The 13,913-nt window shown below is 33.6% G+C and overlaps 3 protein-coding genes across 4 annotated transcripts; 1 reads left to right on the top strand and 2 right to left on the bottom strand.

Moving 5' to 3' along the window:
- Nucleotides 306-3,479, top strand: LOC104717549 (adenine phosphoribosyltransferase 4-like). 2 transcript variants are annotated; one of them, XM_010435143.2, is made up of 6 exons: nt 306-534; nt 758-868; nt 2,365-2,451; nt 2,558-2,707; nt 2,926-2,984; nt 3,095-3,479. In XM_010435143.2, exons 1-6 carry the CDS (start codon nt 453-455, stop codon nt 3,146-3,148), a joined length of 543 nt encoding a protein of 180 aa, XP_010433445.1. In that variant the 5' UTR covers nt 306-452; the 3' UTR covers nt 3,149-3,479. The 2 variants fall into 2 exon arrangements, with proteins under 2 accessions (XP_010433445.1, XP_010433437.1); XM_010435135.2 differs by having other exon boundaries at nt 309-534; nt 2,359-2,451.
- LOC109126312 lies at nt 4,207-5,016 on the bottom strand. Its single transcript, XM_019229784.1, has 2 exons — nt 4,745-5,016; nt 4,207-4,681 (listed from the first exon to the last, which is right to left on the bottom strand). The coding sequence occupies exons 1-2, from the start codon at nt 5,014-5,016 to the stop codon at nt 4,207-4,209; spliced, it is 747 nt and encodes a 248-aa protein (XP_019085329.1).
- Nucleotides 9,139-10,204, bottom strand: LOC104717538. Its single transcript, XM_010435123.2, has one exon. It carries the CDS (start codon nt 10,040-10,042, stop codon nt 9,200-9,202), a length of 843 nt encoding a protein of 280 aa, XP_010433425.1. The 5' UTR covers nt 10,043-10,204; the 3' UTR covers nt 9,139-9,199.

Genomic DNA, 13,913 nt, shown 5'->3' with positions numbered 1-13,913 from the left:
TACAAAAAGCATCAAAATTTAATTCCGCAATTGTCTTGACGAGATATTTGCTTCTTCGATCCATATATTGTTAGAACAAACTTATAGTTCGTATTATTAGACAAACAGTCTGTTTGAACTGCAGGGTCTTGTTGTCTAATACGTATAATGGTAATAGTTTTCATATAAAATATTATTTTTAAAAACATATATTCTTTAATTGACATAGTGTCGTGAATATTTGGAAAAAATATAAATAAAATAAGTATTATATCGTTTTGACAGACAAAAAAATAGGTTAAAAAAACACTTGGAAATAAAATAATATTACAAAAATATTCTCTTTATAAGTAAACTCGTATGGATGCCTTCTCTTTCATTCTCTCCATGAACTCTCTCTCCCTCTCTGTACTCTTTTTATCAATTCCTATTTGATTCAAACATTTCCTTTGTGGGTTCTTTGAGTCTAGAAAATGTCTGAGAACGAAGTCAAGGATCCTCGTATCGATGGCATCAAAACTAAGATCCGTGTCGTTCCAGATTTTCCCAAGAAAGGTTAGTTTTATTTTCTTCCTCAGTTTTATATTTAATAATTAGATGTTTCTTTTAAGGTCTCTGTTTTTTTTTTTTCGGTTACTGAGAAAAATTGTAACATTGTTTGTCATCACGGTCCAAAATTTCTTACACGACTTGGGAAGTTATGGATACAATGCAAGTACTGTTTTCTTGATTGGAAGTGGGTTTAGATTATTTAAGAATAATAATGTGAAAATTGCAGGAATAATGTTCCAAGACATAACAACACTGCTGCTAGATCCTAAAGCTTTTAAAGACACTATTGATTTGTTTGTTGAGAGGTATCGACACATGAACATCTCGGTGGTTGCAGGTACTATTATTTATAGATAAATAGTTTTCTATATATATAAAGTCAAAACATAAGTAATTCATTTTATTTGTCGTAATTTTATTCTTTTGCTTTATCTAATTTTAGTTAATATATAAACCTCGTGTTGGCAAACAATATAATATATATTTATCTTGATGCATTTAGTTGAAGAAGATAATATAAAAATTGGATGAAGTTGGTCTGTGTTGTTTAGGAATCATGATTCATAATAAGACAATTGTGCCATAGTGGTAAGAATGTTTGCTACAAGTGTACCAAATTCAAGGTTTTACTATTTCTATATAAAACCTTAACCAAACCGAGATGAAACTTTAACATGAAAAAAACGAAATGCGAAAAGTGCGATTCTTTATTATTCGAATTTCCAAAACTAAAACGACACCAAATGAAATGCAATTTCAACTTGATTTTGTATTTCATAAACTGAAAAAAAAAAACTGAAACATAAAACGAAAATTATCTGATTAGACATTCTTAAAGTGTAAGTGGTGGAATCTGGTTTGGATAAATGGGTGGTTGATTTATGAATGCCACCTTTTTAAAGGGTTGGCCCCTAAATAAAGTTTAGTTCTATTTTTCCTCTCATCATTGTTTTTCAACGGCTCTCTTTATTTCTATATGTTGGTGATAGTAACATAATTATTTAATTACTCAATATAGTTTTCTTATTTTCTTTTTCAAACGACTTTTAATATGTTTGGGTGCATTAGACATAAGCTGTAGTGCAAATGCTAAACTGGAAGCATCTTAACACCATTTTGAATTATAAAAAAATATATATCCGATTTCGGTTAGAAACCAATTATGAACATACACATAACAGTAGACTTAAGGGTCATTGCAACAATTGTATATATATTATATAACTGTAATTTCTAATATTTTGTTGTTACAATATATGGTCGTTTCAAAGTATTTCGAAGACTTAACCAAACATTTATCTTATATATATATATAATATTTTTTCTTAATTATTGGACCTCAATTTATAAATATAAAAAGTATGAGAACTATATGATATATTCGGACCCTATTCAAATGCGTATTCTTGCACGTGGTATTTGTTAAAGGAATTTGATATCATTGTATACATACTGGGATATACACATAAAAATACATAAGAATTTATATATTAGAAGTTCAAAACCATATGTAAACTTGGTCCTTTGTAGTTTGTATCATTTAAGTTGCCCTGTGCTATAGAATATGTCTCTTGCGATTGTTCTACGGACAAAAGAGTAAGTTCTTTGGTTTTTTTTCTTTTGTTAAAGTCAATACTTTTGACTTTGTCTCTTCCTTTACAAGAATGTTTTCAGGGAATCTTCATTTAACAGTAGGAGAATTAGGGTTTCGCGTGGGTGGCTCTCGCATGCACGTCGTGTTGTAGTGTCCTATTCGTATTGACCCTAGCTACCACTATATATATATACAATTGGCAGTTAAAATGTGGTAGTCGATTTTCTTTTAAGGTATAGAGGCTCGCGGTTTCATATTTGGTGTACCCATCGCATTAGCCATTGGAGCAAAATTCGTTCCTCTTCGTAAACCCAAGAAATTGCCCGGTTAAACACTATACCAAACTTTTATCAACAATATTCTTTTTTTTTATAATTATTCTTAAAGGCCAAACAATAAAACAAAAATTAACTTTATATTATTCATAATCAGGCGAAATAATATTCGAAGAGTATGAGTTGGAGTATGGAAGTGACCGGTTGGAAATGCACGTCGAAGCTGTAGATTCCGGTGATAGAGCATTGGTCGTAGATGATCTTATTGCTACGGGCGGGACTCTCTGTGCTGCCATGAATTTGCTCAGTAAATTACAATTTCTCAAATTTTCAAGAATATAACTTGCAAATCATTTGCCACTTCTTTAAAATACGAAAACGCTTACCATCATACTGACATTAATTTATTTGGAATTCCTCGAATTAAAGTTTTCAATGGTGTTCCTACTCTTAGACCTACTAGATTCAATTATAAACTCGAAACATTTTTCACTAATCTTGATGAATATATATTTACTGTATTAGGAAGAGTTGGAGCAGAGGTCGTTGAATGTGCATGCGTTATCGAGTTACCCGAATTAAATGTAAGTTAACGTTCATGAATTTTATTTTCCGGGTTACTTTCATAGTAATATAATTAAGTACGTGGAGGTTTATATATTTTTCTTTGTGTGCAATATTTAAAAATTTGCAGGGGAGGGAGAGATTAGAAGGAAAGGCATTGTATGTTCTCGTTGAGTATCAATGAAGTCATTATTATTTTTAAAATTGGAGAAAATTAGTGGGCAAGGCAATACAAAAATCTTAAGCATAATGCGATGGTTTTTAGATTTGGGTCAATTGGTCGGTTAATTTATGTTTTTTTTGAATTTATGGAACAACGGGCGAAGATTACAAATTTAAATTTGGCGTTTTGCAAAATTTCGTGTCCCATCTATGTATGAGAAGCTCCCATGGGAATTGAATGGCTTGGTTCGTATCTAAGTATAAATTAGTTAATTGGTTTTCTATATTCTAGTATTGTGATGTTATATATTGGAGATTAAATAAATGGACTCCAGTGGGAAAACAATTGATAAATGAGGGTTTTAATTTTAATCTCTCTATATTGATATTAATCTTTGATGATATGAAATATAAATGGGAGTAGCAAATTATCGCATGACTAATGGTGCTTAAACTGAAGGTTGCATTTTGCTTTTGTTCTATACCCTACAACCATCGACATTGTTGAAATAAGATATTAGAATAAGACCTGGGTCATGGTGCACGTAGGAGTTTTGATATCATCATAAAGATGGCCTAGAGGAGGGCCTACCTGTAAGAGAGGCAAATGTTTCATCCCTCTCCGATGGTTAAATCAACTTATAAATCCGATAGTGAAGGAATGGAATATATTTTTGTTAAATGAATATATGTGGACTTGACGGATAAATATACATCGTATTCTAGGGTTGACACATTTAGCAAAAATTACAAACAAAATTTTAGAACTCTACAATTTAAATTTCTCAAAATTCAATTCGATCGACTTAGACTAATATTAATATTGGTCAAAGACTAATAGCCTATCCTAATGATGGCCTAAGACTCTAGTTTTTTTTTTATTTTTTTATTTTTTTTTATTTTATAGAAATCTAAATATTCATATTAATGAAAAGTTTGAGGTTTACAAAAGAGCCACCTATAATTTTTGTAACCTTGCCAAAAAAAGAAATAAAAAATAAGGGTTACAAATAGCGTTGAGTGTAAATCAACTAAAAAAAATTATTTAATCCAAAGTGCCATGAGCATCCTGAAATGCTTTCAGGACTTTCTGGCATCGATGGTGTTGCGGATCTCTGTCACAATCTCCTGATAGGCAGCAGTAGGAGAAAACAAAACCTGGTTATGAAGAATAGTGTTCCTAAGCTTCCAGAGGTGATACACCACAGCTTGACACGCAAGCTTCCGGATGATTGGTGGAGCTAAGTCCGATTTAATCTTTGTCCAGGCGAGAAGTGATGGCCAGGTATGAAAAGCCAGTGGACGCAGCCGAAGATGGGACTGAACCCGCGACCACACCTGTTTGCTAAACGGGTACCTTAAGAAAAGGTGAACATGAGACTCCTCAGAGGCCGAACAGATACAACAAGAGGTAGGAGTGGAGATGCCCCAGGCATGTAGTCTATCGCGGGTTGGCAGTCGATGCAGATATGCAACCCACATTATGAAGGCGTGTTTAGGCGTGGCTCCTTTAAACCATATCAACGATGACCATTCTTTGATATTGGATCGCTCTCTGATACAATCTCAGTTTTTTGCAGTGTGGAAGTTTGAGAGCTTTTGATTTTGAACGACCCACTTGTAGCAGTCGATACCAGCATCAGGCCTGATTGAAAAGAACATGTCAAGGAAGGAATGCAACTCACGCTCCTGGTCCGACCTTGGAGATGGCAAGTGCCAAATGTTTCCCTCACACGCATCAGCCACAGAGAGTTGGGAAGAAATCCCAAACCGAACAGGTCCGTCATTACCAGTCAGGTTTATTAACGGACCAAGATGGCACCAAGCATCATACCAGAAGCTAGCACGCTCTCCATTGCCCAGATCACACTTGATCAACGAATGAGCCATAGGGCGAAGTGCCAAAAGGGATTTTCAGTTCCATGAATCATTCGTAGAAGCCTTAATAGACCAGAAGCTTTTACCTTTGATGTGGTGGAAATGATGCCAGGCAACCAAAAGGGAGCCACTCCCTGAAAACAACAGCCATACAAGCCTGAGACAGAGAGTGGAGTTCCAGGTACTCAGTCGCCGCAGTCCTAACCCTCCCTCCTGCTTTGGATAGCAGATGTCAAACTATGCAACCTTCGCTCCTTTACTACGGTCTATCGAGCTAGACCAAAGGATTCTGCTACATAGGGATTCTATCTTCTTGATACACGCCTTTGGTAAGATGAAGGTTGATAACCAAAAGTTGATCTGACCATAGATGACAGATTTCAACAGTTGGAGCCTGCCCGCATAAGAAAGAGATCTAGTTGCCCAGGCATTGAACCGTTTCGTTAGCTTGTCGATCTGGGGGGAGTATTCAGAGACTCTCAGCTTCCTACTCATCAGAGGGAGTCCCAAGTAACGAATAGGCAAGGAGCCCGTAGTGAATCCAAAGTTTGCAATGTCCAAGGATTCACTAGGCTCCAGACCCGCCGTGAATAGTTGGGTTTTTTCACAGTTCATACGAAGCCCTGACCAAGAAGCAAATAGATCCATAGCATCACTGATTCCTTGTAAAGATGAAGAGAAGCCATCAAAGAACACCATTACGTCGTCTCCAAACATAAGGTGGGTCTGTCTAGCTCTTTGGTTTTTGGATGGTGCTGGATGAACCCCGCTGCACAACTTGACCTCATTAACCCACTGAAGATCTCCATGGCTATAACAAAGAGGTAGTGAGAAATAGGGTCTCCTTGGCGTAGTCTGCTCGAGCTTCTGAAGTATCCAGAAGTAACGCCATTGACGGAAACAGAGAAGTTTGGAGTGGAGATGCACTGTCTGATCCAAGTTATGAATCGTTTCAGGGAAATGAAGAGCTTGCATTGTGGCAATTATGAAGTCCCATTTCACCGAATCAAAGGCTTTGCGGAGGTCAACTTTAACCATTCCCCTAGGGCCAATATTCTTCATACTGTATCCATTGACCAATTCCGAGGCTAAGAGCACATTCTCAGCAAGGAGGCGGCCGGGAAGGAAAGCTGACTGGGCGTTAGAGATTACCAAGGGCAGGAGAGCCTGTAGTCTTCCAACTATGAGCTTCGAAATCACTTTGTACACGGTGTTTGGGACAAGAAGACTCTAGTTTGGGACAAGAAGTTGACTTCCGCCACCACCATATCTTTATGGTTCCATACTGTCTTTCTTCAAATTTATTTTCATTAATCGATAAACTAAATATGCACTTGTTAAGGAAATTCATCTTTCAAGCAGTTGTTTATGCGCTGTGGAGAAAAAGAAACTCAAGGCTTCACACCGCTATCTTTAAACCGATCTACGTCACTTGTTAAGGAAATTTAACTCTTTATTCGGGCAAAGCTTAGCTTGCAGGTCTTGACCGTTAACCAGTTCTTATTCAACGATTGAGGGTACTTCATGAACCTTCCTTGCATCATGGTTTCGTTCTTTTCAGAGATAGTTCATCCTTCCCAAGTCTTTCATCCCAATTTATTGCTTCACTTAAGTTTCCTGTCTTGTTTCATCTCAGTTTTTTTCATTTTCCAGCTTAAAGTGTAATCTCAAATGTTTTTCTGTTTTTGGATTGAAGGAAAATGAATTAAAAAATACTATGACTATGTATTAGCAAAAGAAAAAGAAAAAAAAAACTAGAGATGGATCATATGTACACAGGTTTTTTTTTTGGTGAATATAATTTTACATTAATATATAGAGAAAAAAAGTTTTTTCTTTAAAAGACAAACTAGTTGTCTAATACAAACTCATGCGTCGAAGGTAATTAGCATGACCAGCAAAATAAAGTTGACTGAATCTTAAAGTATACATAATAGTCATGATATCGTATTCATAGTACTACAGATAATTATTCGACCGATTTAGGCTTAATATTGGTTAAAGGCCCAAACATCTGTCACTCACAAGCTCATACTTGTAAGCAAAACAACTAGCAAAATAAAGCATTTAGTCTGACAAAAATGAATGCATAAACATGTACTGTACATCAAAGTACTGTATATATAAAAATAAACATGTAGTGTACTATACGTCCATATTTGATCGAATGGGGTTCTTGACCCAGAAACAAAATCATATATGTTTTTGTTACCTTTACCTTGTGCAATCAATCATTTAAATATTCTTTTTCTCTTAGTATTCAATTTGTTTTTGTTTGTTTTGTTTAGGTTTTACATAGTCACACCTTTAAATAGTAATATAATAAATGAAGGATTATGATTAGAAAGTTAGAGGTTCATGCTTGGACACATATGAGAAGTTGAATGGGTTCAGTATAAAGAATGAAACTTGAAATATAAGTATCCAATCAAACTTAACAAATGTTAATTGCTTGTATTTTACTTCTATTTTTTCATTCATATCTGTTTGGTTGTCCCTCTCATCTCATTGTTTGATAAAAATCATCTACTATATACACATATTATATAATGTGGGATAAACTTCTTTAAGATATCTTATTGGTGGTTTTAGATTTCCTATAATTCCATATGAATGCCATTAAACAGTAGAAAGTTAGATACAAAACGGATAATTAAAATATAATAATATCAAACTGTTGCTTGAAAGCAAATGCTTGCTGCAATAAAAAATTTCAAAACTTTGTCTAAAACAGTTGACATACTACCACATGTATTGTCTATTTTTTTTTTAATATATGTTATCATAGATAAATTAAATAATTAAGTGCATAATGTAAAGAACTATTATTAGGATTTCCACTTGGTCTTGTAATTATAGATCATCATCATAATGTAAGTTAGTCATCCACCAAATCTTTCAATTTTCATGATTTTTTGTTCTTTCTGATCACGCTTTTTCATAGTCAAACTTTAATCTGCCTTGATGACCAACAAATAAGTAAAGTTAATCCATAACTAACTTCTGTTAGAAATGTTGAAGTGCATTGTATCGTACTCAAATCTACGTTTATATGACTCAGAACGATGGTGACGGATTAATATTGTGTAGTAGACAAAACGAATTATAAAATATAATGGTGATATTCTTTTGTCAAATAAAATGTTTGGATTTCTAATAAAGAAAATAATATTTTGACTGGCTTTGTTTGACAACTTCATCACAATGAGTGGCATCATGTTTTAATGTAAAAAAGTGAAAATTATTTACACCGCAAATATATATACTATTGATTGACATTTCTACTTCAATTCGAGAAAAGAAAAAACAATAGAAAAAAACAAATTCATGTTTTGTTTTGGCCTCGTTGCTCCTCTCACTCTTCGACCAAAACAAGACCACGTCTATCGGGTTCACGTATGCATGTATCGGTTCCTTAAATTTAAATTTAAAGACGAGAATATTTCATTTCGAATCAAAACCCATAATCTTTATCATTCACGTATGCCTCTCTATAATTCTTACGTAATCATTTTGTTCAAATCAGAATGTACCGTATTTAACACATTTCCTCATAATGTATCATTCTTCTGAAAACTCATCTTCATTTCCTCACATAACTTTTGTAATAAGACCAATAACGACAAATATTCTTGTGTAATTCAAGATTCTCAGTAACTTTAACAATAAACTATATATATGCATGATTTGCATTTGAGTTGTCTCTATGGCAGTCAATGAATTATATAGACCACTTGGTGATCTGTTTGGTGAATAGACGAAGCTCATTTATTAGTGGATTAAAACGACAAGATCAACCTACACCGTATTCTGCGGTATAATTTCGTGGTTTCCATTCCTGTTTGGGTGCACCATTAATTTACGAATCTGTCTTAATACATGTGCATTCAAACAAAACAAAACAAAGAGATACTCTTATTTAATCAAAACATCACTTATACTAATGAATAGTTTATCCATTTCAATTTTGTATGCATCAATGACTTTTATTCAATATCGAATCCTTCCTAACTTTCTGAACCTTAAACATGAGAATGTATATATTGGTCTCCAAAACAAAAACCCAACAAATTGAACCAAATTTTAATATAAATAAAAAATACCAAGCCGATAAAACAAACCAAAAAAAAAAAATGGAACCAAATTATATAAAATTTAAAATTCTGTTTTTATTGTTATAATTATATTTTTTTTTTTACAATCTGAAAAAGATTAGGAAACAAGGCAACACGGCGCGTGCATCGAAAACAATCAACTCACCAGCTCGACCCGCTACTGAATCCGACCCGAATTCACCTTTCTTCGCAACCCGACCCGCTATTACTCTACAAATCAGCATAGCTCTCCTCCCTCCTCCTCCGCCTGTGCTCGCGTGCGCTTCACCGCTCCCTGAAAACGTACAAACCGCCGCCCCTTTACCCCCGGGAAAAACCCACGCGCCGCCGTTAATCCCACCCGGAATCGGACCCATCGGAAAAAACCTCATCATCTCATTCCCATCAGCCGAACACCTCGCGTCTTCGTCACACGCGCTGCCGTCGACGTCATCGGAACCCAATTCGTTACGCGATCGCGATTTCACAGCCTCTCTGTATTCCTCAAACCGGGTCACAGCTCTGGACCCGTTTTCAACTTTAAAAATCATCTCAACCCGACCCGGAAACTCATCGGAGCTCCAACTAGATTGGAATATAATCTCCACGACGTTTCTCGACGGGTGACCGTCTGGCAGATCGGTCAGAACGGGCAATGCACCAGATTCAGAGGAAGCTCGAGCAGATACGCTTCGTCGGGTCGGGTGATGGGAGTTGGATTCTGATTCCGGTCGACGAGAAGAAGAGCGTAAACGCCGTAAACTTGGATCGGGTTTTGGGTTTTTCTTAACGGATCCGGGTCGGGTATCGACGACGTCTCTAACGTTTTTTCTGCAGCTGTAACTTGGCAATACGAGTTTACCATTGTTGTGGGAGTGATGATGATACACATCGTCGAAGGCTCTTGATTTGCAATGTAAAGATTTGACCCACCCGATCGGCATATTTGGGTAGGTATAGGATTCGGATCCTGGTTTGTGTCTGAAGAAGTTAAAGTTTCGAGATTTGTAAGGGCTTTGAAGCTTTTGGTTTGTGTATTGTTGTTGTAATGGTAACGTATGAATTGAACATTGTCGTCCCGCCGTCTTAAAATGAGCGTTTTATCGGTTGGTGTTTCTTTTATAATAAATGACGATGTTACCCTTTTTTTAATCTTGAGGTATTGACTCTTGACCCACGTCAACGTGAATTCTCAGCTTCTTGTCTGATTTTTGTAACACAAACGTACTTAAGTACATATGATGCTTTTTTTGTTTTTAAAGAGAATGTAATTCATAAAATACCCATGATTATCTGGTGAACATTATATATGAATATATGAATATATCTTTTATTCAAGTTTTTTTCTCTCTCTAGTGAATTTTAAACTATTCTGAAAAGCATACAAAAATATTCGAAAAACAAAGGTCATTTTAAGTGAAAATAACACATTTTTAATTTAACAAACAAAAGATTTACTCAATTACATTTGTGTTATATTTTAGTGACAACTTCTTGAGAAACCGAAAATTCCTACTTAATTCTTATTGAATTTTTCAAATTTTAAACAAGTAATCGAAGTCATATGTTTGGAAGTTTATTTGATGGAACTCTATAAGACTTTACACGATATCCTAATTCTTATCTCTAACTTTCGTAAAATTATGTTGTTTTTTGTTTTCAGACAAAAATAATTACACAGTAGATATTTTGTGAAAGTTTTTCAACCTAAGAGCAACTCAAATAATGGAGGAAATAGAGATGAGAAACATACCTCAGATTGAATTAACATACATATATCACCTACCCAATTATACAACTATAAAAAGAAATTATATAAATAAAATAATATTTCATTTTAAAAAAAATTTCTGCATTTTTGCCGATAAAACTGCTCTAAATGTAATTCTTTATTGCCCAAAAGAAAAAAGAAACGCAAAATTTGTAATTTCTGGATGTATTGTCATGTTTATCTTTTTATGTATCGTTTCAGTTTAATCGGATGTTCATAACTTTGTTTTGCCTTTTTTAATATCAATTATGCACGTCCTTACGTATGGAGTATACTGTCATTATGAACTGGTAACATTCGTACTCATATGTGTTTGTTTATGAACACGAATTTGAATTTAATGAAAATGATACGCATTCATTGTTTTATGGATTAAAAGTTGTTGGAGAGGGGAAATATATAAACGAGACAATCAGACAAATGTAACAATTTTTCACTTAAAAATAGTTGGTGAAGATTTTTTTTAAAAATCATTAAATGGAGAAAATGGCTACGGCCTATGGGGAATGTGTTTGCTGTTTTTAAACATGTTGAGAGCTAAAATGAGTAAAGTCTATTGTCGGGTGGTGAATTTACTGAGAGGTATTCGTATATTATTAGTATCACAACAATAACAACGAACTAGGTAACAACCCGCACTATGTGTAGAATAAATAAATTTAAATAAATTATTATGAGTAAAACTATAATTATTGAATTAATATTCATTTGTGTCAAACATAATATATAATTAAAATATTTTTAATTCAAATTTTTGTTTATTTCATTTAAAATATGTATCACCGGTTAAAATCTTTGAACGTGAAAAAATTCTAACATAGTCGAGAAAATATTGATAAAATATTACTATTTATAGAAAGTGTCTTTTGTGTGGTTTAAAAACTAATTTATTGAAACAGTACAAATGATTAGATAAAAATATATATTAAAAATTATAGAATTTCTAAGAAGTGTAATATGCATTTACATAAAATATAAAAATATGAGTACTATTAAGTTCAAATTTCTATTTTAATTTGCTGATTTTTTTTTGTTACATTCATTTATTTTTTTAGTGTTTGGGAAAAAAAATTTTATATTATTTAATGAATAATTATTTTTACAAATAAAATTAGATATTACATTTTAAAAGTTTTTAAAAGTACACATTAACAAAATATAGTACACGTAAAATAATAGACATAATAGACATTTAACAACATCTTTTATTATTAGTTTTTGGTTAAACATATAATAGCATGTATTGTAAATAGTATTACCAAATGGGAGTAAATTACTAAAAAGTGTCTGGAGCTCTCTAGCGACGACACTTCAGCATTTTGAGAAAAATGCTTTCCTATTAATATATAGAGGATGGCATTGGTATAATCATAAATGGGAAGTTTCAACTGAGAATTTATAGTTTTATAAAAAATTGAAATGGAATGAAACTATATTAATCTAAGGGAATTTTAATAAATCTACCACATTCCATATAAAACTTTTCTAAAATGCCACATTCCAAAAACCTTTTCAAAACTACCACAATTAACTTTTGTCAGATAATAGAAAGACGAAATTGTCCCTGCAGAAAAAACAAAACTCTCGGATTTTTAATGTGATATGGGACAATTTAAATTTTTCTTTTATTTCGTGTTTTTAAATTTAAATTAAAAACACGAAAAAAAAAACAAATCAACAATAGAGATATTTATCTGAAAAGTTATTGAGAATATTGTCGATAATGCCATGAACAGTAACATTGTTTCTCTCCAATACCACTTTCCTTAAAACCTCTTCTAAAATGCCATAGGATCCACTTTCATCTATTTAAAATGACAAAAATGCCCCCTATTTTCTTTCTCCTCTTTTCTCTCTCGATCTCTCATCCCTCATCTCTCTCTTTTCTTATCTCATCTTTCTTTCTTTTTTTCTTCAACAACAAATAAATCACTACACATGATATATATTTCTTCTTTGTTTTTTTTTTCTTTCTTTCTTATCTCTGTTTTCTTTCTTTCTTTCTTATCTCTGTTTTCTTTCTTTTCCTTCTTTTCTCTTTCTCTATTTGAAGATATTAATTTTCAAATCTGCTTATTTTTTTTGTTCTCTACTACTCAGATTTGCGGCTCAGGTGGTGGACACAAGTGTTGGAATCCAAGAAGCCATCATTGGAAATCAAACTAGGTATTACTTAATAGACCAGATTTAGAAGAGAGGATTCGGATCTGGTCTACCGACATTTGTCTATCAGTGGACTCCGCTTGTCGATTATACGATTAGTGTGGGCAGACCTACAGAGGTGGACCAATTTTTTGTTATCGAAGGACAAGTGTTGTCATCAAGCGGATCTGGTCCACTAAGAAAAACCGGTGGACAAAAACGTGGTGGACATTACTTTATAGACCAGATTTAGAAGAGATGATTCAAATTTAGTCTACCGATATTTGTCTATCAGTAGAATTTGCTTGTCGATTGTACGATTAGTGTGGACAGACCTAATGGGATAGACCAATTTTTTGTTTGAAGGACAACTGTTATCACCAAGCGGATCTGGTCCACTAAGAAAGTCGGTGGACAAAAACGTGGTAGACAAAAACCTGTCCAAGCATTGATTTTGGTCCACCGGAGGCATCTGCATACATGAAGGGTGGAAAAAACTTGGTTGCACAATTTTTTTTATTTTTTTTTCTTCTTGTAATTAAAGGGTAAAAATTTTTACTTCTATGGCATAAAACAAAAAAGTGGCATTTCTAAAGAGAAAACAAAAAAGTGGCATTTTTCACAACTTTAATTTTGAAAATGGCATTTCTCATAAAATTCCCAAAGTTATTTTGTTGTTTCTTCTGTGGACCAAAAAACAAATAATTGTTGTCTACGAGATTTGGTGGAATATTATAAGACGGTGGACAAAATTTAGTTTTGTGAATGTCGCGTAGACAGGTTGAGGAGTACAAACTTGTCCATTAGCTTAAATTACTTGTCTACAACAAAAATAAATAAAGGACTAGTTGTCTCTCCGAGTTTAATCTGGTCCACCGAGTTAATAAAAATGTTGTTTACTA

This window comes from Camelina sativa, chromosome 2 (assembly GCF_000633955.1).
Source record: "Camelina sativa cultivar DH55 chromosome 2, Cs, whole genome shotgun sequence".
In the NCBI taxonomy this organism is placed as follows: domain Eukaryota; kingdom Viridiplantae; phylum Streptophyta; class Magnoliopsida; order Brassicales; family Brassicaceae; genus Camelina; species Camelina sativa.
This window is presented reverse-complemented; position numbering and strand designations above follow the sequence as displayed.